Here is a 27,739-nt window from a genome sequence, read left to right on the forward strand (position 1 = left end):
GTACCACTATTGAGCCACTAATAACCACTTGTGTCACCCCTTTAGTTGTAGGAAACAAAGATATCTTAGGTATGATTCTAGGCACTGGTTGACCATTTCTGATCGCCCATCCGTCTCAAGCTAGTAAGTGGTGGACATATGTAATTTAGTGCACATAGATCGTAGTAATTCCCTCTAAAACAGGTTGGTAAACACCTTATCTCTATCAAATACGATGGAGTGCTTACTTATGTGTATATAATACAAACACCACAAGCTCCTCAAAAGCCCATAAATAATTCTCAAGTCAGCAACAAAATAACACCTAAGTTCCGTACAAAGTCCAAGCAAAAAGTCAATTCATGGTTACATTTCCTACTACCATCACGTCAAAAGCACAAGCCAAAGCTGAATAAAAAAACAAGTATGCAAGAACCTCAATATTAACATACACCCTGATTGGAAAATAAAGCATAAAAATAAAAATTCATCCACATATAAAAGCACGGTCCAATGTAATATAAGCATAAGACTTGAGGAGCAACTTAACATTAATTGAATGAACCACTCATTAATTGAATACCTGTCATTTAGCCAAGGTTAATTGGACACACCCATTGCTAACCAAACATGTCAAGAAAAACATTAAAGTGCAATAAAATGAAAATCTTGTGTTTCGTGAAGGCCATTCACATCCATCGACTTCACACATCAGCCATACAAATTAACCATAAAATCCATTTCGATGGCAATTAGCCAATAGTCCAAGAAGAAGATAGCAATCCCATGAAGAAGGAATCAATCTAACACACTTAGGCTTTTGTGATGCACAAAGAAAACGCATACAAAAGGGTGGGAGGGATATAAGAATGTAAGTAGATCACAAGACTCACAACAAAGCGATATTTAATACTCCAAACCAAATATGATCGAGTATTTCTATGTTTTTATCTAATACTTAGTTCTAGTTCATCTTATGCACTAAGGGTGCGTTTGATAGAGGTGGAAAATGAGAGTAGAATTCCAATTCTGTGAAATTCTAATTTTCACCCCAACTCTTAGGAATTCTAATTCCTTGATTTTAAGGAAAATCTTCACTTTTTTAACTAAGATGGAATTCGAATTCCATGGAATTGAAAAGTTGTTTGATAGAATTTCTAGGAATTTAGATGGAAAATGAATTTCACCCTCATTTTCTATCCCTATCAAACGCACCCTAATAGAAATTTTAACTTTTTAACATGATCACCATTCAGTGCTATAGTAACAAAGATAGCTTTAAAAAAGTGTTCCCAGCAAGCAATGTTCCCTCAAATTTGTTAAAATCCCACAAGGAAAAGCGTAAGTTCTTCCAGAGCGTTCAGACGCCATACATTTACCAGCAAAAAGTAAAACAGCAACGTAACTGTTCAGAAATATAACTCCTATTACAAATTATCATCCTCCTCTCCTCAACTACTCCACTGTGTAGAATAAATTATCATCATAATTCAAAGGAGGCAAGGCAATTGAACTAGTCCAATTTCCTAAACAAAGCAATGCAAGATCATAATACTTACCAACAGGCCCAATCTATCTTCTTCATTGATGTAACAACCATCTACAGATCTTTTCCCAGGCTTTCAGATCTATCAACTTCATCCAAAAGTAGTAGGATGAATTAGACGGCTACCTATCACAAAGGAGAGAAATAAGACACAAAATATAGTGCCACGGTGGAGCTCTTCAACTGCCCACGCATTCTTGATCTTCAAGGCAATCCAAGATAGGACCCCGACCTCTTCAAATGCCCGCGCATTCTTGATATTGAAGGCAATCGAAGATAGGACCCCGACCTCTTCATATGCCCACGCATTCTCCCTGCGGACCTTTTCTTCTTCCTCCGGAGGGATGTCCGTCCGGATGTTGAGAATCTTTTGAATCTTGTCCGGGGTCTTCCGCTTGATCATGTCAGCCACCGTCTGACATGTTAAATCCCGCAAGCTTTTTATGTTCAGATAATTGGTTGCCTGTAAATAAGTTAAAACAAGCTCATCACGATCAGTTAATTAAAAACGATTAAGCGAGACACCACCATGTATATAGAACAATGACTTGAATGTTGGAAATCTTTTACAAAATTTATTCAGGTTCTTTATGAGTCATAGTAATTACATTGCACATAAAGGCTCAAGACATGTGTCAAATCCAAGATTATTGGGATAATTCTCAACTATTTGAGAAGAAATTAGGTGGGAAAAATTGAGGGAAACGTGAGAATTAGAGAATTGAGGGGGCAAATTCGAGAGAGAGAAGGAGGCGGGAGAGAGAATTGAGGGAATTTGAATTTGCTTCTGTATTATTCCGTGGTTTGAAATGGCTGGGTCAGTTCTTCTTATATCGCCTCAGCTACATATTAGCGCCAAAAAACAATTACGAATCTCTAATACTCTAGTACAACTTGCATTACTGGAACATTCCTCCAATTATGCTAATTCCCTTTACAAAATAAAGGCCTAGTAGCCTAAGTACGTGACAATTCCACCTCCCCTAACAGTTTATTGTCCTCAAGAAATGTGTAATAGGCTACCAGAGCTGGGAAACTGCCTCAAGAGATCTGGTAAGTACTCCTAAGTGTTGTTGTCCGAGTGGAGGGAAGACCATTTGACCAGTACTTGGGTGATGGAGGCTCCTTGCTTGTAGATGATCCGTCTCTCTAGGATAGCAGCTGGGGTCAAGGAATCTACTTCCTAAGATTAGGTGGTAGGGCTAGGTTAGCCACTTGTGTTCCGACAGCTTTCTTGAATAGAGACGTGAAATACTAGGTGCATTTGAGATCTCTCTAGTAATTGCAAATGGTAGGCCACTTGCCTATCCTTGCATGGATTAGGAAGGGCTCATAAAACTTGGGGCTCAACTTAGACACTGGCTGGCGAGTTAGGGCTTTGAGATGTGGGTGGCTCAATTTCAAGTATACTTCCTCTCCTCCTGCGAATTCCATTTCATCACACCCCATCTGTTTCATCATGTTCTGTGCCTTAGCCTATTCTGTTTTCAACAAATTTAAGATATCTTATCGTCATTCCATGTATGCCCTAACAGCTGCCACTGTGGATTGCTGCCCAGTATCTGGTAAAAGGGCTGGTCTGTATCTGTATAGAGCTTCAAATAGAGTCCTCTGGTAACTTGAATTATACCACTACTAAGCCACCCATTTGGTTGTAGGAAACAAAGGCATCTTAGGTATGATTCTAAGCACTGATTGACCATTTTTTATCGCCCATCCGTCTTAAGCTTGTAAGTGGTGGACATATGTAATTTAGTGCCCATAGATCGTAGTAATTCCCTCTAAAATAGGCTGGTAAACACCTTATCTCTATCGGATACGATGGACTGTAGAACTCCATGCAACTTCACCACATTATCCAAGAAAAATCTAAGACCTTCCTGAGCTGTGAAGGGGTGAGATAAGCCAAGGAAATGACTTAATTTCATAAACTGATCAACCACCACCAAAATGCAATCTCTTCCCTCAAATCTCGGTAACCCCTCTATAAAATCCATAGTCACATTAGTCCATGCTTTCTCTAGAATAGCTAAGGGTTGAAGTAAACCTAGTTGAGCCACTGTCTCATGCTTACATCTCTTATAGATATCACAATGCATCACATACTCCATCACATATTTTATTTAACTACACCCAATAGAAAACTTGCTTAACCTTCTTATATGTATTTTGTATACCAGAGTGTCCTCCCAATGGTGATCCATGTAATGATTGAAGAATCTTGTTCTTTAGTGCCTCACACTCACCAATCACTAGCTTGCCTTTATATCTTATCAACTTGTTAATTAAAGCATAGTTTAGTCTACTATCACCGTTAATGCTTAGTTGCTCTAATACTTCCTTTGCCCACGCCCCATTTTGATAATTATCTGTCACTTCTTGAAACCAATTTGGAACTATTGTTGTGATTGCTGCTATCATACCCTCCTCTTGGTAGCGAGACAATGCATTTGTTGCAACGTTGTCCTTGCCTCTGTTGAAATGTATCACATAATCCAACCCTATTAATTTGACTGTCCCCTTCTATTGTAAGTGTGTGTAGCCTCTGTTGCAACGGAAATTTAAGACTATTTTCATAATGAATTGCCCTCCCTCCAAGTAGTTTCCACTTATCCATAACCATTAGTACTTCCAAAAGCTCCTTATCATAGATGTTGAGCCCTTGATGCCTTGGGGCAAGGGCCAGCTAAGGAAAGTTGATGGCCTGCCCTCCTACAACAAAATCGTCCCTATCACGGTATTGCTAGCACCTGTCTCTAGCATGAAGAGCTTACTAAAATCTGACAATCCAAGTACGAGCACCTCACCCATTGCTTTTTTAAGCTACTCAAAAGCCTCATCTGCCCTTTAATCCCAATTGAACCCATCATTCTTCAACTGATCCGTTAACAGTTTGTTGATCAACCCATACTTCTTCACAAACTTTCTGTAGTGCCCTATAAGCCCCAATAACCCCCTTAGTGTCTTAATGTTAGTGGGCTTCGGCCATGCTATAATGGCCTAAATTTTCCTGGGATCCATGCCAACTCTAGCACTATAGATAATATGTCCCCAAGTATTCTGTGTTTTTGTGCGAAGGCACATTTTGACCTCTTGAGGTACAACTCGTTGAATCACAAGACCTTAAAAGTAGTCCTAAGATGCTCTAGGTGTTGGTTGAATGAGGAGCTATACACCAGGATATCATCAAAGAAATCCAATACGAATTTTCTGAGATAAGATTATAAAATATGGTTCATAAGGGCTTGGAACGTTGTAGGAGTGTTAGAAAGGCCAAAGGGCATCACGATGAACTCATAGTGGCCATGGTGCGTTTTAAAAGTAGTTTTTGGTATATCAGTTGGGTTCATTCGTATCTAATGGTAGCCAGACCGTAGGTTTAATTTAGAGAATAAGAGGCATGTTTGAGTTCATCAAGCAAGTCTTCAATGATAAGAATTATGAATTTATCTTTGATGGTGATGGCGATTAGTTGTCTCTAATCAACACAAAAGCACCATGTACCATCCTTTTTTTTCGCAAAAAATGACGAGTTAAGCAAAAAGGCTATGGCTAGGTCTGATCTTTGATTGGGACAACATGTCCCTTACCAATCTTTCAATTTTTGATTTAAGCTTGGGAGGGTATCTATAGGATCGGATATTCACTGGTTCACCATTTGGTTGAAGGGGTATGGAATGGTCTAAAGTCCTCTCAGTGGAAGAGACTTAGGTTCTACAAATAGGTTCAAATATTCAACCAATAATAGATCAAGTAAGGTCAGTTCATGTACCAACCATGGGACTAGAGGCTATCTGTGGCTACTCATTGTGCTCCTCCATTCCAATTCCCCATAATTCTCAAGTTCTTCCCTAGTTTCAATTGAGAATAATTGTGCCACCTAAGACTTCTTCCTAAACAGTTGTTGCAGCTTCTTCCCTTTAATCAATTTGCAAGTCCCCATCTCCACATTCCCTTGGAGAACCACCATTTGTCCTTCCTTTTCAAGAGATACTTCCATTTTATTAAAATCAAAACTGATTAGACTCACTCCCTTCATCCAATCCACCCCAAGCACTATGTGGCAACCTCTTACTTTCAATAGTCTCAAATCAGCTTCAAAAATTTCTCCATGTATTTCCCAATAGAACCCCAAACGAGCGAATTTGCTCAACACCCTATTTCCATTGGCCTTAGTTACTAATAATGGTTGTGTACTCGACAATTGGCACTTCATCTTCTTAGCAATTCCCTCGTCAATGAAACTGTGGGTACTCCTACTGTTAATCAAAATCATCAATGTGTTATCCTGCACCCTACTATCCACCTTAATTATCTTAATACTAGCCATTCCTTTAATTGCATGTAATGATATTGCCCCATTGTCTTCTTCCCCTAACTCTTCCACTACTGTTAGGCCTTCCTTTTCATCCTCATCTTCCCCCTTCTAATAGGAGCAATTGCTTCGTGCACTGATGCCCCGGTGAGTACTTATCGCCACATCTAAAACACAACCCTGTTTGTCTCCTCTGCTCTATAAGTTTGTCCCTGGGTTGTAGGGTTGGGGTGGATGATGGAGCTACTTGGTATCGAACCCCTGTTCTAGTCTTCAGGGATTCCCTTCCTTGTATCTTCCCACCATACTGCATTAGCCCTTGATTCCTTCCTTTATTTTGTCCCATTTGTTTCCTCATTAGTGACTCTTTCACCGAACCTTCCACACAAGCCCTTAGTAAAATCATCCCAATTATATGTATCCCTAACCTTGGACCATCCTTCACCAACATCATTGAGATAGGTCGATTCCAGAGCCATTCTCTGATTCCCAGCAACCTGGTGGATACTAAATAATTTTTCACATCGCCTTATCCACCATCAAGGTTTCTGTCCCTCGAAAATGGGTAATTCCAAATTCGATACTTGAAAACCAAATTGGCGTGGGAGTTTGAATCTCCTGTCTCCTTTCCACCACATTCTCTCCCACCATGGCTGAATCCACCTCCAATTATGATGATCTGACGTTTTGGTTATTGGTCCCAATTCCAGGTAGAATTGGTTCCAACCTATCCTTAGGAGAGAAATTTGGTGAAATTCTTACTTGATTTTGGCTAGAAAACATGAGCATGAATTGATGCAATTGATCACGTAACAAATTGCCTTAATCCCTTACACAATGGATTGAATTTTAACTCAAAAACAGTAAGAATTCCTCAATTACAATAGCTTCAATAATGGATGTAAGCGAAAAACAATGAAAGGAAACAAATCAGGCCTATTTGAGAGGGCCTCACTCTCCCCACGACTTCTTCAACAAATTTTCCAGAAACCTCTCATTTCTCTCCTCCCTTTTATACCTACTGCTCTTCCTCGTTCCAACCACATGCCCGATTATTCCCCTCTAACCAACTTGTGACTCTTTTACCCTCGAGTTAATTACTTGGTTGCCCCTGTGGTCCCCACCCTTTTCCCCTCCTTCCTTCCTTCTCTGATAAGTTTGTTTAATGGGGGTCTTAACAACACTCCCACCCATAAGTCTCACATTGTCCTCAAGGTGGAATTCTAGAAATTGAAGTAGAATCTGATGGTAAGGCTCCCATGTTACTTCCAATGGGAGCAACCCCTTCCATTGAATAAGGACATCAAGGTTCCTTAAATTTTTTCTTGTACCTGGCATGATTCCCAACAAAAATTTCGATGACACCTTCATTTCCAGCTCAGTTGAAAGCTGATCAGGAATTTCGAGGGTTTCCCTAATTGCTCCTTCTGCCTTGCATAACTGCAACACAAGGAATATGGGGTGGATAGCACTAGAAGGTGGTAAGGACAGCTTGTAGGCCACATTCCCGATCCTCTCCTCCATTGGAAAAGGCCCATAGAACCTCGATGATAACTTCTCATTCAGTTTCTTCGCCAACCTCTTTTGCCGATAGGGCCGAATTTTTACATAAATCATATTGCTCACGTCCAAATGCACATCTCGTCGCTTCCTATATGCTATTTCCTTCATCCCGAACTTGAGCCTTCAATAGTTGGGACTTTAATTTATCGAGAATGGAGTCCCGCTCCAACAGTTGTTGTTCAATTGCTGAAACTACTGTAGTACCCTTCTCAAATCTCAATAATGGGGGAGGTTCACGCCCATAAACAATTTGGAACGGAGTTCATTTTGAGGATGCATGAAAGGAAGTATTGTACCAGTATTCAGCCCATGGTAACAAGCTGCACCACGCCTTAGGTTTCGACAAACAAAAACAACGAAGATAGGTTTCCAAGGTGCGGTTTAGGACCTCCGTTTGTCCATCGGACTGTGGGTGGTAGGAGCTGCTCTTGTTCAATTGAGTGCCCTACAATTGGAATAGCTCTTCCAAAACATGACTAAATTTTTTTTATCTCTATTGGAGATGATAGAGTTTGGAAACCCATGAAGCCTGACAACCTCCTTCACAAAGATCCCTACTACGCTTGCTATTGTGAATGGGTGTTTTATAGCAATCAAATGTCTGTATTTGCTTCACCAATCAACCACCAATATTGTATCCCTCCCCCTGACCTTGGCAACCCTTCAATAAAATCCATGGACACATCCTCCCAAATTTGGAGCGGGACTAGAAGTGGCTACAACAACCCACTAAGTGATAACACTTCATATTTATTATGTTGTCACACAGGGCGATCACGAACATATTGTTGAATATCCCTCTTCATCCCTACCCAAAACACATTCGAAGAGATTCTTTTATAGGTCTTGAGAACCACGGAATAGCCTCCAATCTGCCCATCATGCCCTTCTTCAGCATTAAAGGAATCAAGGTGGAGCCTTTAGGTAGATACAGCTTCCCTTTGAACAACAAGTGACTATCTACTAGGGTAAACCTAGATTTTCTAGGGGATCAGCCTTCACCTCCTTAACTATTATTTGGAGTGTCACATCCTTCTCCACCTCCTTAAGTTGGTCAAGTTGCACCACTCGAGGAACGATTAGAGTCAATAATGAAACAGGAGGTGTGAGAAGGCATCCGCTGCCCGATTCTCCAACCTGGGTCGATATTGAATCTCACAATCATATCCCATCAACTTCATGGCCCATTTTTGATACTCTGGACTGAGCACCCTTTGTTCCATTAAAAACTTTAAGCTTCGTTGGTCTGTCCGAATAACAAATTTTCACCCAATCAAATAGTGTCTCCACTTCCTCACCGCAAACACCATGGCCATCAGTTATCTCTCATACACTAACCTTTGTCAACCTTTAGGATTTAGGGAATGGTTGAAAAAAGCTATAGGTCGTTGTTCCTGCATCAAAACAGCTCCCAACCCGTGTCCGGATGCATCACTCTCCACCACGAACTCCTTGGAAAAATCTGGTAAGGCCAACACCGGCAGTTCAGTAATCTTGAAAGGCATGTTCTGCTAATTCATCCTAGAAAAAATTCTCCTTCCGGAGGCGGTCTGTCAATGGCCCAGACAGCTTCTCATAATTCTTAACAAACCTTCGATAATATCTCGTAAGACTCAAAAATCCCCCAAGCTCCCGTAAGGATTTAGGACTAGGCCATTCCATGACTGCCTTAATTTTTGAGTCATCCACAGCCACACCTTGGTGAGAAATGACGTGTCCCAAGTACTCAATCTTCCGCTGCCCAAACTGACACTTCTTCGCATTAGTATACAGTTGATGCATTGCTAACAGCCCCAAAACACACCTCAAATGTTCCTTGTGCTCAGCCATATCCTTGCTATAAACTAAAATGCCATCAAAAAATACCAAAAACAAATTGCCTCAATTGCTCCTTAAAGATCTCATTGATCAAGGATTGAAATGTGGCAAGGGCATTGGTTAACCTGAACGACATAACCAAGAATTCATAATGTCCCTCATGTATGCAAAATGCAGTCTTAGAAATGTCCTTAGGATTGATTCGTATTTGATGATACCTTGATTTTAAGTCCAACTTGGAAAATACAACAACCCCATTAAATTCATCCAATAATTTTTCAATAACTGGAATGAGAAATCTATCGAGAATGGTTACCTTGTTTAAAGCTCTATAGTCAACACAAAATTTCTAACATCCATCCTTACCAACAATACTAGACTAGAAAATGGACTTGCACTCGGCCTGATAAGCCCTATTGCCAACATCTCCCTAACTAGCCTCTCAATCTCATTTTTCTGAAAGTGGGGATACTGATAAGGCCAAACATTCACTGGTGGTACCCCCGGTTGTAGTGTAATCACATGGTCTTGCTTCCGGTGCAGGGGAAGACCCTGTTTGAACTTCGTGAGCAGCTCTGGCAAGTTTTCTGGAACTGCCCCTCCAACCTTGTTTTTCGCAGCAATCAAGCTCCCCAATTCAAGTAACACCCCTTCCCCATTTTCTCTAAATGCCCTCATCATCGATTTCAATGTTACCAAGGTCTTACTAAGGCTGGGATCCTCGTGTAGTGTCACGGTGGCCCCCTTACCTTAAATCTCATCACCAATGAGCCGCAATCAACTTGGGTTTCCCCTAAGGAAGCCAACCACTTCATTCTGAGGATCACGTCTGAACTCCCTAGCTCCAATGGCAAAAAATCCTCCACTATTTCCATATTTTGCAGCGTTAAGACTACCCCTTACACACCCCTCCCCCCTGAACAGCCATACCCGACCCCATGATCACCCCATATCTTCTCGTTTGGGTCCTGGTCAACCTTAATTTCTGCACCAATTCAGCTGCTATAAAATTATGGGAAACCCCACTATCAATTAAGACCACCACTTCTTGTCCCCCCACTTCCCCTTTTACTTTCATGGTTTGTGGAGGAGTTAATCCCACTACTGAGTTGAGGGATAGCTCCACCACCTCCCTTGATTTGACCGAGTCTCCCCCTTCCCCTGAATTATCCCTTGTTTCAGCCTCTTATATCTCTTCTTCTTCCTCATCCCTTTCTACCTCATAAATCACCATCACTTGTAGCTCCATATTCTTGCATTTATGGCCCGCCGAATACTTCTCGTCACAACGGAAACATAACCTCTTCGCCTGTTTGGCTTACAATTCACTCTCACTCAACTTCTTAAAATGAGGAGTGCTCCACTTACCTGCAGTCAACAACAGGTATGAGGCAGCTGCACTGGCCGTCGGTGATCTCGGTGGGGGAGGTGTAATCACAACCCTTGGGTGATTCGGAGATGGTCTAGAATGGATGGAATGAATTGGCCCCCTGTTCTAGCCGGTACCGGAAGGGTTCCCCGGGACCACCTGATTCCTCTCTTTGATTCGTTGGGCCACGTCCATCATTTGCTCCAGCCCATTCAGCCTTAACACTCTCATTTCAGCTCGAATATTCAGCTTCAACCCATTGAGAAATTGGCCCTCTAGCAAAGTCTCTAGCATGCCTTCAAGTGGTGAGGCCAGTGTCTCAAAGCTGAAACGATAGTCTTTGACAGACCCCCACTATACTTGAGAGCCAGGAATCTCTCCTCCAACGTGCACTCCTGTGTGGACCGAAAATAGCTTCTCAGCATCGCCTTGAGTTCCTCCCAGCTCCTGACTCAACGCCACCTTTGTTCCCATTGAGACCAGGCAAGTACAGGCCCATCAAAGCAGAGAGCCGCTGAGTTTAATTTCTTAGCTTTTGTCAACTGGTTGATAATGAAGTACCTCTCAGCCTTGAAAACCCACCCATTAGGGTCGCCCCCTTTGAAGATCGGCATCTCTAGCTGTCGACTTCTACCATCTTGCCTCTAGGGAGCTTCATCCTCCATTCCAACCTCGCGGCTACGCTCCCCTGATGCTGACGATCCTCCCAAGGCAAGGGATGAGTCTGCAGGTACATCCTCTTCGCCCCGTTTCCCCTTTCGGCCCCTCTTCTGCTCTCCCCACTTCTCTACCAGTAGGTTAAATTGTTCCAACACCATCGCTAGACTCTTCTCGATTCCTTGCATCCTCTGGAACTTGGTCTTAAGCGAATCCACACCCGCCAGCAGACCATCCATCCTCCCTTCTAACTTGCCCACCCTCTCAGATATAAACACCCCCATGGATCACGCTCTGATACCGAAATGATAGAATCCCTTACACAATGGATTGAATTTTAGCTTAAAAACAGTAATAATTTCTCAATTACAGTAGCTTCAACAATAGATGTAAGCGAAAAACAATTAAAGAAAAAAAACCAGGCCTATTCGAGAGGACCTCACTCTCCCCACAACTTCTTCAACAAATTTTTCAGATGCCTCTCCTTTCTCTCCTCCCTTTTATACCTACTACTCTTCCTAGTTCCAGCCACATGCTCGATTATTCCCCTCTAACTAACTTGTGACCCTTTTACCCTTGGGTCAATTACTTGGTTGCCCTTGTGGCCGTCTTTTCCCCTCCTTCCTTCCTTCTCTGATAAGTTTGTTTCATGGGGGTCCTAACACCTTGCTCCTGCATCTCCTCCCATATGTGATCACACATATCTCCACAACAACCTCCAACTTCCGATCTACCACCGATTCGATCTTCTCCTCCATGGATCCCACTCGATTCTATATTTCTCCCACTGTTGTTGTCACTTGTTGTAACGGTGTCTCCATCTATCTCATTCGAGTACTATCAGCCGTGGTGTTTAATCACTCCAAAAATCACCAACCATGACCTTGCTCTGATACCAGAATGTCATATCCTAGATTTGACAGGGATAATTTTCAACTATTTGGCAAGAAAATAGGTAGGGGAAATTGAGAGGGAATAGTGAGAATTAGAGAATTGCGAGGGGAAATACGAGAGAGAAAGGGGGAGAGAGAGAATTGAGGAGGGAATTTGAATTTCCTTCTATATTATTCCGTGGTTTGAAATGGATGAGTCAATTCTTCTTATACTGCCTCAACTACAAATTAGAGCCAAAAAACAATTACCAATCTCTAAGGTGGTGTTCTCTTTGCGTTTTAGTTTTGTGTTTTGAGTTTTGTGTTTTGAGTGTGTTTCGAAATTTTTGAAAATGCATTCTTTTTGTCATTTTGAAAAATTATTTTTCAAAACAGAAAACTAGAAAACACATTTGCTTTGAAATTTTAAAAATGATTTTTTTTTGTTATAATGATATTTTATTTAATAAATTTAATTTAAAATAAATAATAAATATTTATTAATAAATTATAAATTTGATTCAAATACTTTAAACTATAAAATAAAATTTAAATAAAAAAATCAATAACCTTAGAAATATCATTTAAAAAAATTAATACAAATAAAACATCACATATTCAGTTTAATAAATAAATAAAATTAAATAACAAAAAAAATCAAATCAGGAGCCGCAACCATCTTCTTCATCTAGGGTTTTCTGTGTATGTGTGTGTGTGTGTGAGGGGGGGGGCGGCTATTCGCGGTGGCTGTGGCGGTGGGGGCGTTGGTCGCGGTGGCAGAGGGGGGTGCTGGTCCTGGTCGCGATCGCGATGGCGGAGGGGGATGCTGGTCGCGGTGGTTGTGGGGGGCTAGGTCGATGATGGTGGTTGCGGTATTGGTCGCGGTGGCGGTGGCGGTGGAGTCGAAGGTCGATGGCGGTGGCGATGGCCAAAAGAGGATAGGAGAATGGAGAGAAGAAAGGGGGGAAAGAGAGAGAGAGAGAGAGAGAAAAAGGGGCAGTGGGTCTGTGCGTGTGCGCGCGGGGGGGGGGGTGCCAGGGGGCTGTTTTTCGCGTTTTTCATTTGTTTTGTGTTTTCAGTGTATTTTCACTGAAAACGCCCAAAACAACAAAATGTTATTTTGGGTTTTCTTAACAAAATTTTTAGTTGTTTTCGAAAACGCGTTTTGAAAAATAATAAAGAGAACGCATTTTCGGTGTTTTCAAAAACTGAAAACAGAAAATGGCCCGAAAACGGGAAAGAGAACAGCCCCTAATACTCTAGTGCAGCTTGCATTACATGGAAACCTATAACCAAAGCTAAAAAGAAAAACAAATATGCAAGAACTTCAATATTAACATACACCCTAATTGGAAAATAAAGCATAAAACTAAAAATTCATCCACATATAAAAGCAAGGTCCAATGTAATTAAGGAGCAGCTTACCATTAATTGAATGAACCACTCATTAATTGAATACCTATCATTTAGCTATGATTAATTGGACACACCATTTGCTAACCAAACATGTCAAGAAAAACATTAAAGTGCAATAAGATGAAAATCTTGTGTTCCGTGAAGGCCATTCAAATCCATTGAGTTCACACATCAGCCATACAAATTAACCATAAAATCCAATGCGGTGGTAATTAGCTAACCATCCAAGAAGAAAGATAGCAATCCCATGAAGAAGGAATCAATCTAGCACACTTAGGCTTTTATGATGCACAAAGAAAACGCATAGAAAGGGATGGAAGGGATATAAGAATGTAAGTAGATCACAAGATTCGCTTTTTATATGTTTTTATCTAATACTTAGCTCTAGTTCATCTTGTGCACAAATGGAAATTTTAACTTTTTAACATGATCACCATTCAGTGTTGTAGTAACAAAGATAGCTTTAAAAGGGTGTTCCTAGCAGACAATGTTCCCTGCATTGTGAGGGTTGGGTGATGGCCATTTTTCTATACAACCTTGCCTTTTCTTTACAAAGAGGTTGTTTCCATAACTCATCTCATGACCTTCCAATCAAAATAGAGGAACCTTGGCATTATTACCAAGGCTTGCCCCCAATTGTAAGCATACCTTGATTTTCAAAAATCAACTATTATAAGAGAATACTAAGAAGGGAACAAAAGAGAATCATAGCCAAGTAGCACAAAATAATAAATGCTCGATGTATGATAAAGCTGTCATTGGGTACAAAATCAACATGACAAATCATAAAATTATTAATTCAGCTCAGTTTTGGTTACTGTATTTACCAATTTGGTTTTCCAGTTTTGTAACTGAATTGGCCAAAAACCAAAAGAACCAACCGAATGCTAGCCCCTACCACAAATTTCTGATATCGGGGTAAATTATTAGAACATAATAACGTTAGACGTGAAATAATGAGACACAAAAATAATGTAGCAAATCCAGCTTATTTCCAAAACCCTAATCAAACGCAATACAATTCTCTAGAACTGGATCTAGTTCGTACTTAAACCTTAAGATAAATTTTGAAATCGCACAACGAACATAGCCCAAATCACAAACCCTAATCAGTAGCATCACAAATCCAAGAGAAATCGTCCCTTGGTAAAATCATCCCAATTATACGCATCCCGAACCTTGGACCATCATTCATCAACATCATTGAGATAGGTCGATGCCAAAGCCATTCTTTGGTTCCCAGCAACCTAGCGGATACTAAATAATTTTTCACATCGCCTTATCCACCATCGAGGTTTATGTCCCTCGAATATGGGTAATTCCAATTTCGGTACTTGAAAACTGGATTAGTGTGGGAGAGTTTAAATCTCTTATCTCCTTTCCACCACATTTTCTCCCACCGTAGCCTAATCCACCTCCAATTCTGATGATACGATGTTTTGGTTATTGGTCCCAATTCCAGGTAGAATTGGTTCCAACTTATCTTTAGGAGGGAAATCAGGTGAAATTCTTACATGATTTTGGCTGGAAAACATGAGCGTGAATTGATGCAATTGATCACGAAGCAAATTGCCTTGCTCCCGCATCTCTTCCCATATGTGATCACACACATCTCCATAACAACCTCCAACTTCCGATCTACCACCGATTCGATCTTCTCCTCCATGGATCCCACTCGATTCTATATTTCTCCCACTGTTGTTGTCACATGTTGTAACTGTGTCTCCATCTATCTCATTCGAGTACTGTCAACCATGGTGTTTGATTGCTCCAAAGATCACCAACCAAGACCTTGCTTTGATACCAGAATGTCAAATCCTAGATCTGACAGGGATAATTCTCATCTATTTGAGAAGAAATTAGGCAAAAAAAAAATGACAGGGAAGGGTGAGAACTAGAGGATTGGGAGGGGGAAATTTGAGAGAGGAGGGGGGGACAGAGAGAATTGAGGATGGAATTTGAATTTGCTTCTGTATTATTCCGTGGTTTGAAATGGATGGGTAAGTTCTTCTTATATTACTTCAGCTACAAATTGGCGCCAAAATAGGGTTACCAATCTCTAATACTCTAGTACAACTTGCATTACTGGAACATTCCTCCAGTTATGCTAATTCTCTTTACAAAATAAAGGCCTAGTGGACTAATGTTGATGTTTTGCATTGAGAAAACAGTCCAGAAGGTTAAGAAGAACAGTAGATGTCTCGAATGAATGGAAGTAGGTGGAAATTCTAAGTTAGGAAGAGGCTAGCTTAGGTGTTTTATTATTAGGGTTAGTTTAGTCTGTGTAGGCTAAAATAAAAAGCCTTGTAATTATCGCCTTCTACCCTCTATAAATAAAAGGCTTAGGGCAAGGCAGTCGGATATAACAAATGATCATTCTCTGTCTCTGAATGCGAGTGATGTTGTAAAAGAGAGGAAAGACTTTGTGAGAATGAGAGTTCTTTGTAATCTCTATGTGTGTAGTGTACTTGTGTGATAGAGGATAGGGATCTTGTAACTGTTTTCACTTGTAACAAGTGTAGAAAAGAATGCTAATATTACAAATTATCCTCCTCCTCTCCTCTCCTCTCCTACTCCACTGTGTAGAAGAAATAATCATCATATTTCAAAGGAGGCAAGGCAACTGAACTAGTTCAATTTCCTAAACAAAGCAACGCAAGATCATAATACTTACCAGCAGCCCAATCTATCTTCTTCATTGATGTAACAACCATCTACAGATCAGTTTCCCAATTTAAGAATTCAGATCCATAAAGATAACAGCACAAGACAATAGACAAAAGTTCAAATTTGTTAAAATCCCACAAGGAAAACCATAAGTTCTTTGAGAGCATTCAGACGCCATGCATTTACCAGCAGAAAGTAAAACAGCAAACGTAGCTGTCCGGACATAGAACTCCTGTTATTATAAACACATTGCACATCCAATCTTAGTTCCTACTCAATTATTCCTGCGGACCTCTACTCCTTCCTCAGGAGAGGAGTCTGTCTTCATGCCGAAGATACTTGGGATCTCGTCCAGATTCTTGCCCTTGAACATGTCAGCCGGCGCCTGAAGGGTTAAATCGACCAGGCTCTCAATTTGAAGATAATTGGCTGCCTATAAATAAGTTAAAAAAAGCTCATCACGATCAGTTAATCAAAAAACGGTTTAGCAAGACACCACCATGTATACAGAACAAATACTTGAAAGTTGGAAATCCTTACAGAAATTTATTCAGGTTTCTTATGAGCCATAGTAATTACATTGCACATGCGGGTATAAACCACCTCTACTGCTAGCAATAGTAGGGGAGGTAATAGTGGAGACAATGGAATCCTACTTACAGCAAAGACAAGTAGTGTTGCATGGTGTTGAAGAAGGAATTGGCCAATGCTCGGAACTGCACAAAGCAGTTTGCTGATAAAAAGAGTTTTGACCGAGAGTTTCAGGTAAGAGATCTGGTCTACCTAAAGTTCAGAAAGGCCCACATGCAAACCTTGTCTCTAGGTCAGCACTCCAAATTGAGTCCAAAATACTTTGGCCCCTATCCTATTGCCACAACGATAAGCAGGGTAGCTTACAAACTACAGCAGCTCCTAGAGTCCCAAGTCCACCTCGTGTTCCATGTTTCGCTTCGCTACAAAAAAAGACTATCGTGACTCATGCAGCCAGCACTACCCCACCAAAGCCCCTAATTGATACTACAGCGACCCCGGAGCCAGTGGCGATTGTAGATAGGGGCATTATACACCACCATGCAGCCCATTTCATGCAAGTCCTAGTTCGATGATACAATCCCCATCCGAAGAATAACACTTGGGAGTATCTTCCCCAATTACTTAATCAATTTCCAAAGGAGGCTGGCCTATTATGAACTTCTTGAGGACACGAAGTTGCTAAAGGGAAGGGTAGTTGTCATGAGAATGATAAGGGGGGCTCAAGTGTAATTAGTAAATTAGAATGAAGCGGGAAGATTGGTTAGTTAAGGAAGTTGATTTCAAATTTTTTGTAAATAAAGCAAGTGGCCTTTGGCGCCTAAGGGTGAAGTGGAGCAATATATATGGCTCTAATGCCATCCTCCCAAACTACCCAGAGAATTCAATATACGCATTCTCCCCTGCCATTTCTCTCTCTCTCTCTCTCTCACCCCCAAACCTTCTGGTCCTTTTCTAGATTCCTCTCGACTAAAGAGGAATTCCACCTATCAGAATTCCAATTCAGACAAGTTATTGGTCCCAGATCCAAGTAGAATTGGTTCCAACCTATCTTTAAGAGGGAAATTAGGTGAAATTCTTAACTAATTTTGGCTGGAAAACATGAGCATGAATTGATGCAATTGATCACATAGCAAATTACCTTGCTTCGGCATCTCCTCCCATATGTGATCACACATATCTCCACAACATCCTCCAACTTCCAATCTACCACCGATTCAATCTTCTCCTCCATGGATCCCACTCGATTCTATGTTTCTCCCACTGTTGTTATCACTTCATGTAACTTGTTGTAACTGTGTCTCCATCTATCTCATTCGAGTACCGTAAGCCATGGTGTTTGTTCACTCCAAAGATCGCTAGTCATGATCTTGCTCTAATACCAGAATGTCAAATCCTAGATCTAACAGGGGAAAATTTTAGCTATTTGATAAGACACTAGGCAGGGAAAATTGAGGGGAAAATTGAGAGGAAAATGTGAGAATTAGAGAATTGAGAGGAGAAATTCTAGAGAGAAAGGGTGAGAGTAAGAGAGAGAGAGAGAGAGAATTGAGGAAGGAATTTGAATTTGCTTCGGTATTATTTCGTCCTTTGAAACGGATGGGTCAATTCTTCTTATACTGCCTCACCTACAGATTGGACCCAAAAAACGGTTACCAATCTCTAGCACAGCTTGCATTACTGGAACATTCCTCTAGTTATTCTACTTCCTTTACAAAATAAAGGTCTAGTAGCCTAAGTACGTGACAACATGGAAACCAACAGCCAAAGCCGAAAAGAAAAACAAATATGCAAGAACTTTAAACCAAATATGATCATGTATTTATATGTTTTTATCTAATACTTAGTTCTAAATCATCTTTTGCACTATTGGAAATTTTAACTTTTTAACACGAATCACGATCACAATTCAACCTTGCCTTAAAAGGGTGTTCCCGGTAGACAATGTTCCTTGCTTTGTGAGGGTTGGGCGATGGTTGTTTTTCTGTATAACCTTGCCCTTTCTTTGCAAAGAGGCTGTTTCCATAACTCCCCTTCCAGTCAAAATAGAGCAACCTTGGCATTTTTACGGAGCCCTGCCCCCAATTGTAAGCATACCTTGATTTTCAAAAATCAACCATTATAAGAGAATCCTAAGAAGGGCACAAAAGAGAATCATGGCGAGGAAAAACAAAATAATAAATGCTCAATGTATGATAAAGCTGTCATTGGGTACAAAATAAACATGACAAATCAGAAAATTATTAATTCAGTTCAATTTTGGTTACTGTATATACCAATTCGGTTTTCCAGTTTTGTGACCGAATTGGCCGAAAACCAAAAGAACCAACCGAATGCTAGCCCCTACCACAAATTTCTGATATCGGGGTAAATTATTAAAACATACTAGCGTTAGAAGTGCAATCACGATACACAGAAATAATGTAACAATTTCAAAACCCTAATCAAACGCAATACAGTTCCCCAAAACTAGATCTAGTTCTTACTTAGACCTAGAGATAAAATTTTGAAATCGCACAACGAACAGAGCCCGAATCACAAACCCTAATCAGTAGCATCACAAATCCAAGAGAAATCGTCGAGACAAATAGCTAATCAAAAGAGTAAATCATCGAACACGAATCCAAGAGAAATCGTCGAGACAAATAGCTAATCAAAAGAGTAAATCATCGAACACGAAGAGGATCAAAGGGAATAAGAAGATCGAACCAGGATAAGATGGAACAGCGTGTGCGCGTCCACTTTGACGAACTCGGCATCAAAACTCTTGAGTTCTTCCTCCGCGGCCTTGTCTTCAAACTTGGGCGCGTCAACGTGCCTCTTGCAGTACTCGATAACCTTTGCAAGGATCTGACCCATAACCTGCGGTAAAGGAATGACAGTGTCGACACTGTTATCTTCGATCATGTGCTTGATGGTTTGTGACTGCACCGCGACCAACTCGTCCACCTTGAAGATCACGTTCTCGGAGCTCTTCAACGCAACCATCTTCGATGTCGAAATGGCTCCCGATTGAACCTGGTATTGAACGAACAACCCAAAACCCTAGGAGGGAGAATAGAAGATGCTAGGAAAGCAGAGAGATAACGATCGGAACTCAAAAGGTTATCGAAGCCGTTATTTATACATATTGGAATCTAACTTGCACGGAAGGAAAAATGTTTCTATAAGAAATAAAAATATAAAATAGATATTTTTTAAAAATATAGACGGATCCAAAATGAGAATAAAAAAAAATTTAAAAATAAAATTCATGTAACATAAATTGAAATCGAACTCGGTTGAATCAGTCAGTCAAATCGATTAGATCGAACCGACATTAAATCAAGCGTATAGAAATTGATCTCCTTCATGTAAATTAACTAAAATTAAATAAAACGATACAAATTAAATATCCTTTACAATTTAATTCCTAAATTTTTATTGAGAAATTTAATAAATTATAGCAATAAATCTCGGAGGTGAAAAATTTGGAGGGAAGTTTCAAAAATTGAGAAATATATTATGTGTATTGTGCAAATATAAAGATATCTCTTTTATATTTTTTAATTATTATACATCCGAAAAAACCACTAAATGCTTGCATATAATCATTTTCGTTCGTATATTGATTTGTGAGTGATATTATATATAATAATATAATATATATAAATATTTATCATGTGGGCAGGGAGAACGATTCTCCCGCGCAATGCTCCATTTTTTATTTCTGATGTGTTGCGGGAGCAATTGATTGGCCCAGCAAAGCTGCGTCCGACCTTTTTAATTTCGAATAATTTCAATTTTGCCATTGCCATTTTGTCTCTTTCTTTCGAGTTATGCTATTCGGCCACCACTCTCAAAGCCATTCACGATATATCGTGATATCTCGTATTTTATCGAGCTCAAAATATCGCGATATATTGGGATATGAAGAGTAGCAGAAAACTCAATAATTTCTAATTTTTGCCCACTTTCTCTCTCCCCGCCCCCGAATCTGCCCCCCCCCCCTCTCTCACTCTCACCCACGTCGAAACATGTCTCTCCCTCCCTCTCCCTTTCGGCCGTCGGTCTATCTCCCTTCTGGTCGTCGAGTCTCTCCCTTCCTCTCCCTTCTCTTCCAGCCGTCGGTCTGGCTCCCTTTCGGCAGCCCTTGGATCGGTCCGGCGCAAGCATTATCCACCGGCGTCTCTTTGTCTCTCGGCTTGTCCGATCCGATCGTGTCTTGCTTTCTCCCTTTCTGGCCATCTCTCTCATTCTCCCGCCCATGCAACCGATCGTCCTCCATTGCAGCTTCTTTCATTCTCTCAAGAACTCTGTAAAGCACTGATTTACAAAAATCCAACCGTCTGATATTCGATCCGAGCGTATTTTTACTGTGAAAGTGGCCCCGATCTACAAAAAGGTAAGTCATATAGTTTTATCAGCAATGATTTTCAGCATACATCGATGATATACATGTATATATGCGTGATTTGGGTTTTATCGAAAGTTTAAGCTATGATTTATGGAGACTCGGCCGTTGGATGTTGCTGGTTTTTGGGTATGTGGGTTGATGGAGATAAGGCTGTCGGGTGGTTGTCTCGGATCGTCGAAAACCACCGGCCACGGTGGCCGGTGGTGACTGGCATTACTCACATTTTAAACGTCCTCGCTCGAACTTGCCGTTCTTGCACACTGTACTGACACAACTAATTTCTCAGTTATTGGATTGGCTTAACCCAGTTTTTATTGTAATGCATTCTTTATTCGATTTATATGAATATGAATTATTTTGTTATATAGTTGTCAATTTATTCAGAATCAGAAAATTAAGATGGACACTAGTTTAGAAATTAGATTAAATTACTTGCAAAGTAGATTCAGAATCCCTCGGTGGCGAGAGCTAAAATTGCAAAAGATTTAAGACCAAATAGCAACTGGTATGGTTAGCTAGACCTCTGATGAATTTATTTTTTTTTTAATTTTTTGGGCAGAAAAAACAATTTTTTTTTGTAGTGTCTGTGTTTATGTTTGTGTTTGAGAGAGAATTGGTAATGATATGGAATTGAATGATTAGTAAATGAGTGGAATGAAAATAAAAGAAATTGAACGAAAATGTGATGAGAAGCAACAGATTGAATAGGATAAGCACTTTTACTCTCATTTTTATCAAATTTCCTCCAATTTGAAAAGATTAAATTCCATTGCTAGAAGTCCTCTCAAACAGTTTTCATTCTTAACCATTCTATTCAATTTCATTACTTTTCACTCTTCCAAATACACCAAAAGAGTGGCTTTGTGCAGAAGGTAAATGATATGTCCATAATTTCTGGTCATTTTGTTGTGATATGAATTTGAATTTTTTGTGCTTTGATCTACTGTCTTTCTTGGAGGTTACTTGGTTTTTCTAGTTAAGAATTTGGGTAGTTGCTTGTGTAAGGGATTTGCAAAGATTCTCTTATTAACCTTACTCATCTTCTTCCTTTCCCCTTAAAAGGTGAGTTGTAAAGTAGTTAACGAGTTATTGAAAAATAATGTCCAGATCTTCATTGTGCCATTATGATCTAAACATTGATTCTATATTTTCTTCTCATTAATGCTTGTTTTTTTTTATTATTATTATTTACTTTATGATGAATAATTGTTGAATTATGCAAATCCTATTGTCGGATATTGTTGAATTCCTTGGTAGAAGAAGGAAAGAGAAATTGTAGAAATAAAAAAAAAGTACATTATTATTCGAATTTACAAAGCAGTAGTAAATGTTATTAACCTTTCTTTTGTTTGTTTGTGGCAGAGCATTCCACCATTCTATATTATATTGTATTTGTAACAAAGTCGGGAATGGTGTAAGCATTGTTGATGGCTGATGGGTGATGACTGATGAATTTTGGCTTTGGGGCTTTGCCATCTTTATCTTATTCTGTGTAGTGTAAACATATGGCAAAACTTCATTACCTTGTAAAAGTCTAAAACTTTCTCATGTTTTGAGTAATAAGATGTTGAAGATTGAATTCAGACTAATGAGAGCAATAAAAAATTATTTCTTGAATTATTTTTGGTAAAAACCTTTTAGTTAGTTGCTGGCAACTATTTATTTTATTACTAAAATAATAAAGTTATTTTTTGTATTTGCATTATTATGATCAGATCTATTCTCTGTTCGCGTCAAATTTGCCCAATGTAGGGGAGGGGGGAGGCTGCCCCATTTTTTCACAAATCAAACCCACAAGATTGGCAACATTGATGATGTCATTCCCCAAACTGTTGTTGTCCAGAATCCTATGTAGGTTGATGAAAGTGGCAAATTGGTAAGTTTTCTTGCAACCATCCTCATCCCTCCTTACATCTGGCCCTTCTCCTCCACTGGCAGTTCCTTTTTCTGCAGAATTCAACGGCCTTCAGCTGATATAATTACGAAATTTGTAGGTGAGCAATGTTGTTCGAGTGACTACAGAGAAGAAGTGATTCCGACTAACTTCACATTTGCCTTGTGGAATACCAATCCGTAGATATTAGTTCAAGATTATTGTGTCCTTCAGGAGTGAAGATGGATATATATGGAGATACATTGTGCATATAAGAGTGAAATTGGCATTACAACATTGCAGATATGTAAGGGTCTTAAAGAAATCGAACTGATTGATTTGGATTGAGAGGACAAGAATGGGAAATACATGACATTTGTGGCATTTGTGTGATGTTATATCAGATAATTGTTTGCAGTATATGTGTTTCTAGTTGTACTCATGAAGTCTTTGGCAATTAGATGATTTTGGAGATGACATTTGTTTCTGGACTTAAATGCATTAGATTTGCTGGATATGATACAAGGAGGAGGAGCTAGAGGTCTTTAAACTTGATTCATGAGATCTTGTAAACAAAAAAATAAATGAATATCTACCAAAACAAAAAAAAAAGTATAAAAAAAAGAAAGCGTTGCAAAACCTTAAAGTGATAAGGGGGGCATTAGGGGTTGAAAACTTTCATGTGGATGAGCCCACATCACTGGCTATTTTGTATGTTTAGGTGGTGAGTTTATGTGAAGTAATGATTGTAAATTCTCATTTTGTAGGAATGAAGACTCAATTGTGCATGGGAATTTATTGCTACTTGACCTTCGAGTCATGATTCTTTTTCATGAATGGAGCATTGTCTAAATTTATATCTTTGTTGGATGCTATGCTGGGTATCAAAGATTGTCAAACACACAATGTTGCACATCAGCGGGGACTCACTCCCAAGTACATGGTGACGCCATTCAACAATAAAATACACTGATCACAAGTCATTTTTATAACAATGGATCACAAGTCATTTTTACAATCATTGACAAATTGAATATTAAAACAACAGCAAGCAAGCAACAGACAAGTATAAAATTGAGTAATAAAATAAAAGTTCAAAATAATAAAATAGATAGATCAAAATAATAAAATAGATTTATTGGATCACGCAAGGATTTTTGCTAATTCAGCTGGTTTGATGTCATGTTCAAGGAGTTCAATAAAGCATGCACAATTGATGTATAAAACCTTGGCCATAGGATCATATGTTATGTTTGGTGCCTCCAACGCCAGACCCAATTGGTCACAAAGAAAAAAAACCAGTATTTAGGCTGTGCTCTAAGGGAGAGAAGAAAATGACAAAAGTCCTGTTTAACGTTAAATTTGAGTGTGTTACATTAAGTTTATGTTCAAATAATACTGTAAATAAATAGAGTATTGTCTACTAAAACAATTCAACTCAACTTATTAACTTACGTTAAATATATTGAAAAGCTTAAACTAAACTGAATTAGTAATTAATTATATATAATCAAACTTATTTCACTTCTTCAACGCAGTGACCTTGATCCGAAAGGCCTTGGAATTGCTGACTTAGTTTCATAAATGACCTCCTTCTGTTGTTAAGTTTACAGAACATTTTACTACTCAGATGCCAAGATTCACACATCGATCATACCCAACCTATTCATTTTCAATTTCGCCATATATTGGAACCAATACAAAACGTTAGTTGCATTATAGGATGATGGTTACGTCCAACACTGTTTCATCATCAATCACAGCATGTGCACTACATTTTCCAAATCTATATAACATTTTCCAACTTCCACAAAACTTAAATCAATTTAAACATACGATTAAGCCTAACTTTTGTTTACTTAATTTCTTGTCGGCTACTGATAATACAACCCCATGTGCATCCTGAACTACAAATTTTTCTATCAATACCTCACCATCGATCTCTCATAATTCACTCCCATTAAAGCACTAGCAACTCTCCTTAATATCACATATCCATCAGTTCTTATTGCTGGCATTGGATGGAGCCGTTGTGTTCATCCTGCTAGCAGTGGCGGTGATGGCCACAGCCATTACTACTGCAGCCTCGAACTTCCATTATGTCCACAAAACCAGCCTTGTCACATAAGCTTAATTCTCTATCTTTCGTGAATGATACCTGGATGCACACACAACACAATATAAAAATAAATTATAATTTTTTGCGACTCAAAACAAAACATGTTCTTTAATTTCCATTTCAACAACAAAATCATCTTTATCATTACCACAAAAAAATATAACATAAGCAAAGAATAAAAATTAAAATACAAAAAAAGAATATAAAATACATGCAAAATAGCCCCCCAACCAGCCCCCCCAGCAGCCGCCGGCGACCACCGCTGGCCGAAAAATTCCGCGATCAGAGCCAACCATTAAAAACACCAAGTCAAGAGAGTTAATATACAAAAAAGTGGACAAGATTCTAACTAAATGCTATCAAACACACCCTTAGAGAATTGAGAGGGGAAATTCTAGAGAGAAAGGGGGAGAGAGAGAGATAGAATTGAGGAGGGAATTTGAATTTGCTTCTATATTATTTCGTGGTTTGAAATGGATGGGTCAATTCGTCTTATACTGCCTCAGCTACAAATTGGCGCCAAAAACAGGTTATCAACCTCTAATACTCTAGTACAGCTTGCATTATTGAAACATTCTCCTAGTTATGCTAATTCCCATTACAAAATAAAGGCCTAGTAGCCTAAGTACGTGACAACATGGAAACCGACAACGAAAGCCCGAAAGAAAAACAAATATGCAAGGACTTCAATATTAACATACACCCTAACTGGAAAATAAGGCATAAAACTAAAAATTCATCCACATCCACATATAAAAGCAAGGTCCAATGTAATATAAGCATAAGACTTGAGGAGCAGCTTAACATTAATTGAATGAACCGCTCATTAACTGAATACCTATCATTTGGCCAAGGTTAATTGGATACACCCCCTGCTAACCAAACATGTCAAGAAGAACAATAAAGTACAATAAGATGAAAATCTTGTGTTTCGTGAAGGCCATTCAAATCCATCGGGTTCACACATCAGCCATACAGATTAACCATAAAATCTAGTGCGGTGGCAATTAGCTAACCACCCAAGAAGAGAGATAGCAATCCCATGAAGAAGGAATAAATCTGGCACACTTAGGCTTTTGTGATGCACAAAGGAAACGCATAGAAAGGGGTGGGAGGGATATAAGAATGTAAATAGAACACAAGATTCTCAACAAAGCGACATTTAATAGTCCAAACCAAATATGATCAAGTATTTATATGTTTTTATCTAATACTTAGTTCTTGTTCAACTTGTGCACTAATGGAAATTTTAACTTTTTAACACGATCACCATTCAGTGCTGTAGTAACAAAGATAGCTTTAAAAGGGTGTTCCCAGCAGACAATGTTCCCTGCTATGCAAGGGTTTAGCGATGGCCATTTTTCTATACAACCTTGCCTTTTCTTTACAAAGAGGCTGTTTACATAACTCATCTCAAGACCTTCCAGTCAAAATAGAGGAACCTTCGCATTATTACCGAGGCCTGCCCCCAATTGTAAGCATGCCTTGATTTTCAAAAATCAACCATTATAAGAGAATCCTAAGAAGGGAACAAAAGAGAATCATAGCCAGGTAGCACAAAATAATAAATGCTCAATGTACGATAAAGTTGATTTTGGGTACAAAATCAAGATGAAAAATCAGAAAATTATTGATTCAGCACAGTTTTGGTTACTGTATTTACCAATTCGATTTTCCAGTTTTGTAACCGAATTGGCCGAAAACCAAAAGAACCAACCGAATGCTAGCCCCTGCCACAAATTTCTGATATCGGGGTACATTATTAGAATGTACTAACGTTAGAAGTGCAATAATGACACGCAGAAATAATGTAACAAATAAAGCTTATTTCCAAAACCCTAATCAAACGCAATGCAGTTCTCCAGAACTAGATCTAGTTCTTACTTAGACCTACAGATAAAATTTTGAAATCGCACAAAGAACAGAGCCCAAATCACAAACCCTAATCAGGAGCATCACAAATCCAAGAGAAATCGTCGAGACAAATAGCTAATCAAAAGATCAAATCGTCGATCATCAAGAGGATCAAAGGGAATAAGAAGATCGAACCAGTAAAAGCCCGAGCAGCGTGCACAGATCCACATCGACGAACTCGGCATCAAAATTCTGAAGTTCTTCCGCCGCGGTCTCCGCGTTAGCGTGCCTGTCGCAGTACTGAATAACCCTTGCAAGGGTCTCACCCATAACGTTCGGTAAAAGAATAACCATATTTTGTGCCTCCATCGCCACACAATCCACCTGGAAGATCACGTTCTCGGAGCTCTTCAACGCGACCATCTTCGATGTCGAAATGGCTCCCGATTGGACCTGGTATTGAACGACAACCCAAAACCCTAGGAGGGAGAATAGAAGATGCAAGGAAAGTAGAGAGAGAACGATCGGAACTCAAAACGTTGAAGGGGTCGAAGCCGTCATTTATACAAGAAGTTTCGGTGGTGAAATTTCAAGGGAAGTTTAAAAAATTGAGAAATATATTGTGTGTACTGTGCAAATGTAAAGATATTTATTTTATATTCTTTAATTATATTATTATTTATTTATTTATTACACATACGAATAAACCACTAAGTGCTTGCAGATAATCATTTTCGTTGGTATACTGATTTAAGCATCTGCGA

General features: G+C 39.4%; 2 protein-coding genes and 1 long non-coding RNA gene across 3 annotated transcripts; 1 reads left to right on the top strand and 2 right to left on the bottom strand.

Annotated features, from left to right (window-relative positions):
- Positions 1 to 1,616: 1,616 nt before the first annotated feature.
- LOC127802225 (SKP1-like protein 1A) lies at positions 1,617 to 20,581 on the bottom strand. The gene is made up of 3 exons (XM_052337937.1): positions 20,567 to 20,581; positions 19,443 to 19,751; positions 1,617 to 1,988 (listed from the first exon to the last, which is right to left on the bottom strand). Exons 1-3 carry the CDS (start codon positions 20,579 to 20,581, stop codon positions 1,617 to 1,619), a joined length of 696 nt encoding a protein of 231 aa, XP_052193897.1.
- A 127-nt stretch (positions 20,582 to 20,708) lies between these two features.
- Positions 20,709 to 23,386, top strand: LOC127801987 (uncharacterized). The gene is made up of 3 exons (XR_008023240.1): positions 20,709 to 21,117; positions 22,845 to 23,005; positions 23,124 to 23,386. It is a non-coding gene; the product is annotated as an uncharacterized LOC127801987 (long non-coding RNA).
- A 1,392-nt stretch (positions 23,387 to 24,778) lies between these two features.
- On the bottom strand, positions 24,779 to 27,519 carry LOC127801985 (SKP1-like protein 1). The gene is made up of 2 exons (XM_052337575.1): positions 27,171 to 27,519; positions 24,779 to 25,160 (listed from the first exon to the last, which is right to left on the bottom strand). Exons 1-2 carry the CDS (start codon positions 27,396 to 27,398, stop codon positions 25,047 to 25,049), a joined length of 342 nt encoding a protein of 113 aa, XP_052193535.1. The 5' UTR covers positions 27,399 to 27,519; the 3' UTR covers positions 24,779 to 25,046.
- Between the last annotated feature and the right edge of the window lie 220 nt (positions 27,520 to 27,739).

This window comes from Diospyros lotus, chromosome 5 (genome assembly GCF_014633365.1).
Source record: "Diospyros lotus cultivar Yz01 chromosome 5, ASM1463336v1, whole genome shotgun sequence".
NCBI classification, from domain to species: domain Eukaryota; kingdom Viridiplantae; phylum Streptophyta; class Magnoliopsida; order Ericales; family Ebenaceae; genus Diospyros; species Diospyros lotus.

What these genes read in the sequence shown, in the direction of transcription:
- LOC127802225 (XM_052337937.1), bottom strand. An exon ending in CGCTGTTCCATCTTATCCTG is followed by an intron (nt 1,989 to 19,442) that starts GTTCGATCTTCT and finishes ACTTATTTACAG; the next exon opens with GCAACCAATTATCTGAACAT.
- LOC127801985 (XM_052337575.1), bottom strand. Translation starts at nt 27,398, where the DNA reads ATGGTCGCGTTGAAGAGCTCCGAGAACGTGATCTTCCAGGTGGATTGT. An exon ending in CGCTGCTCGGGCTTTTACTG is followed by an intron (nt 25,161 to 27,170) that starts GTTCGATCTTCT and finishes GTGTGCATCCAG; the next exon opens with GTATCATTCACGAAAGATAG.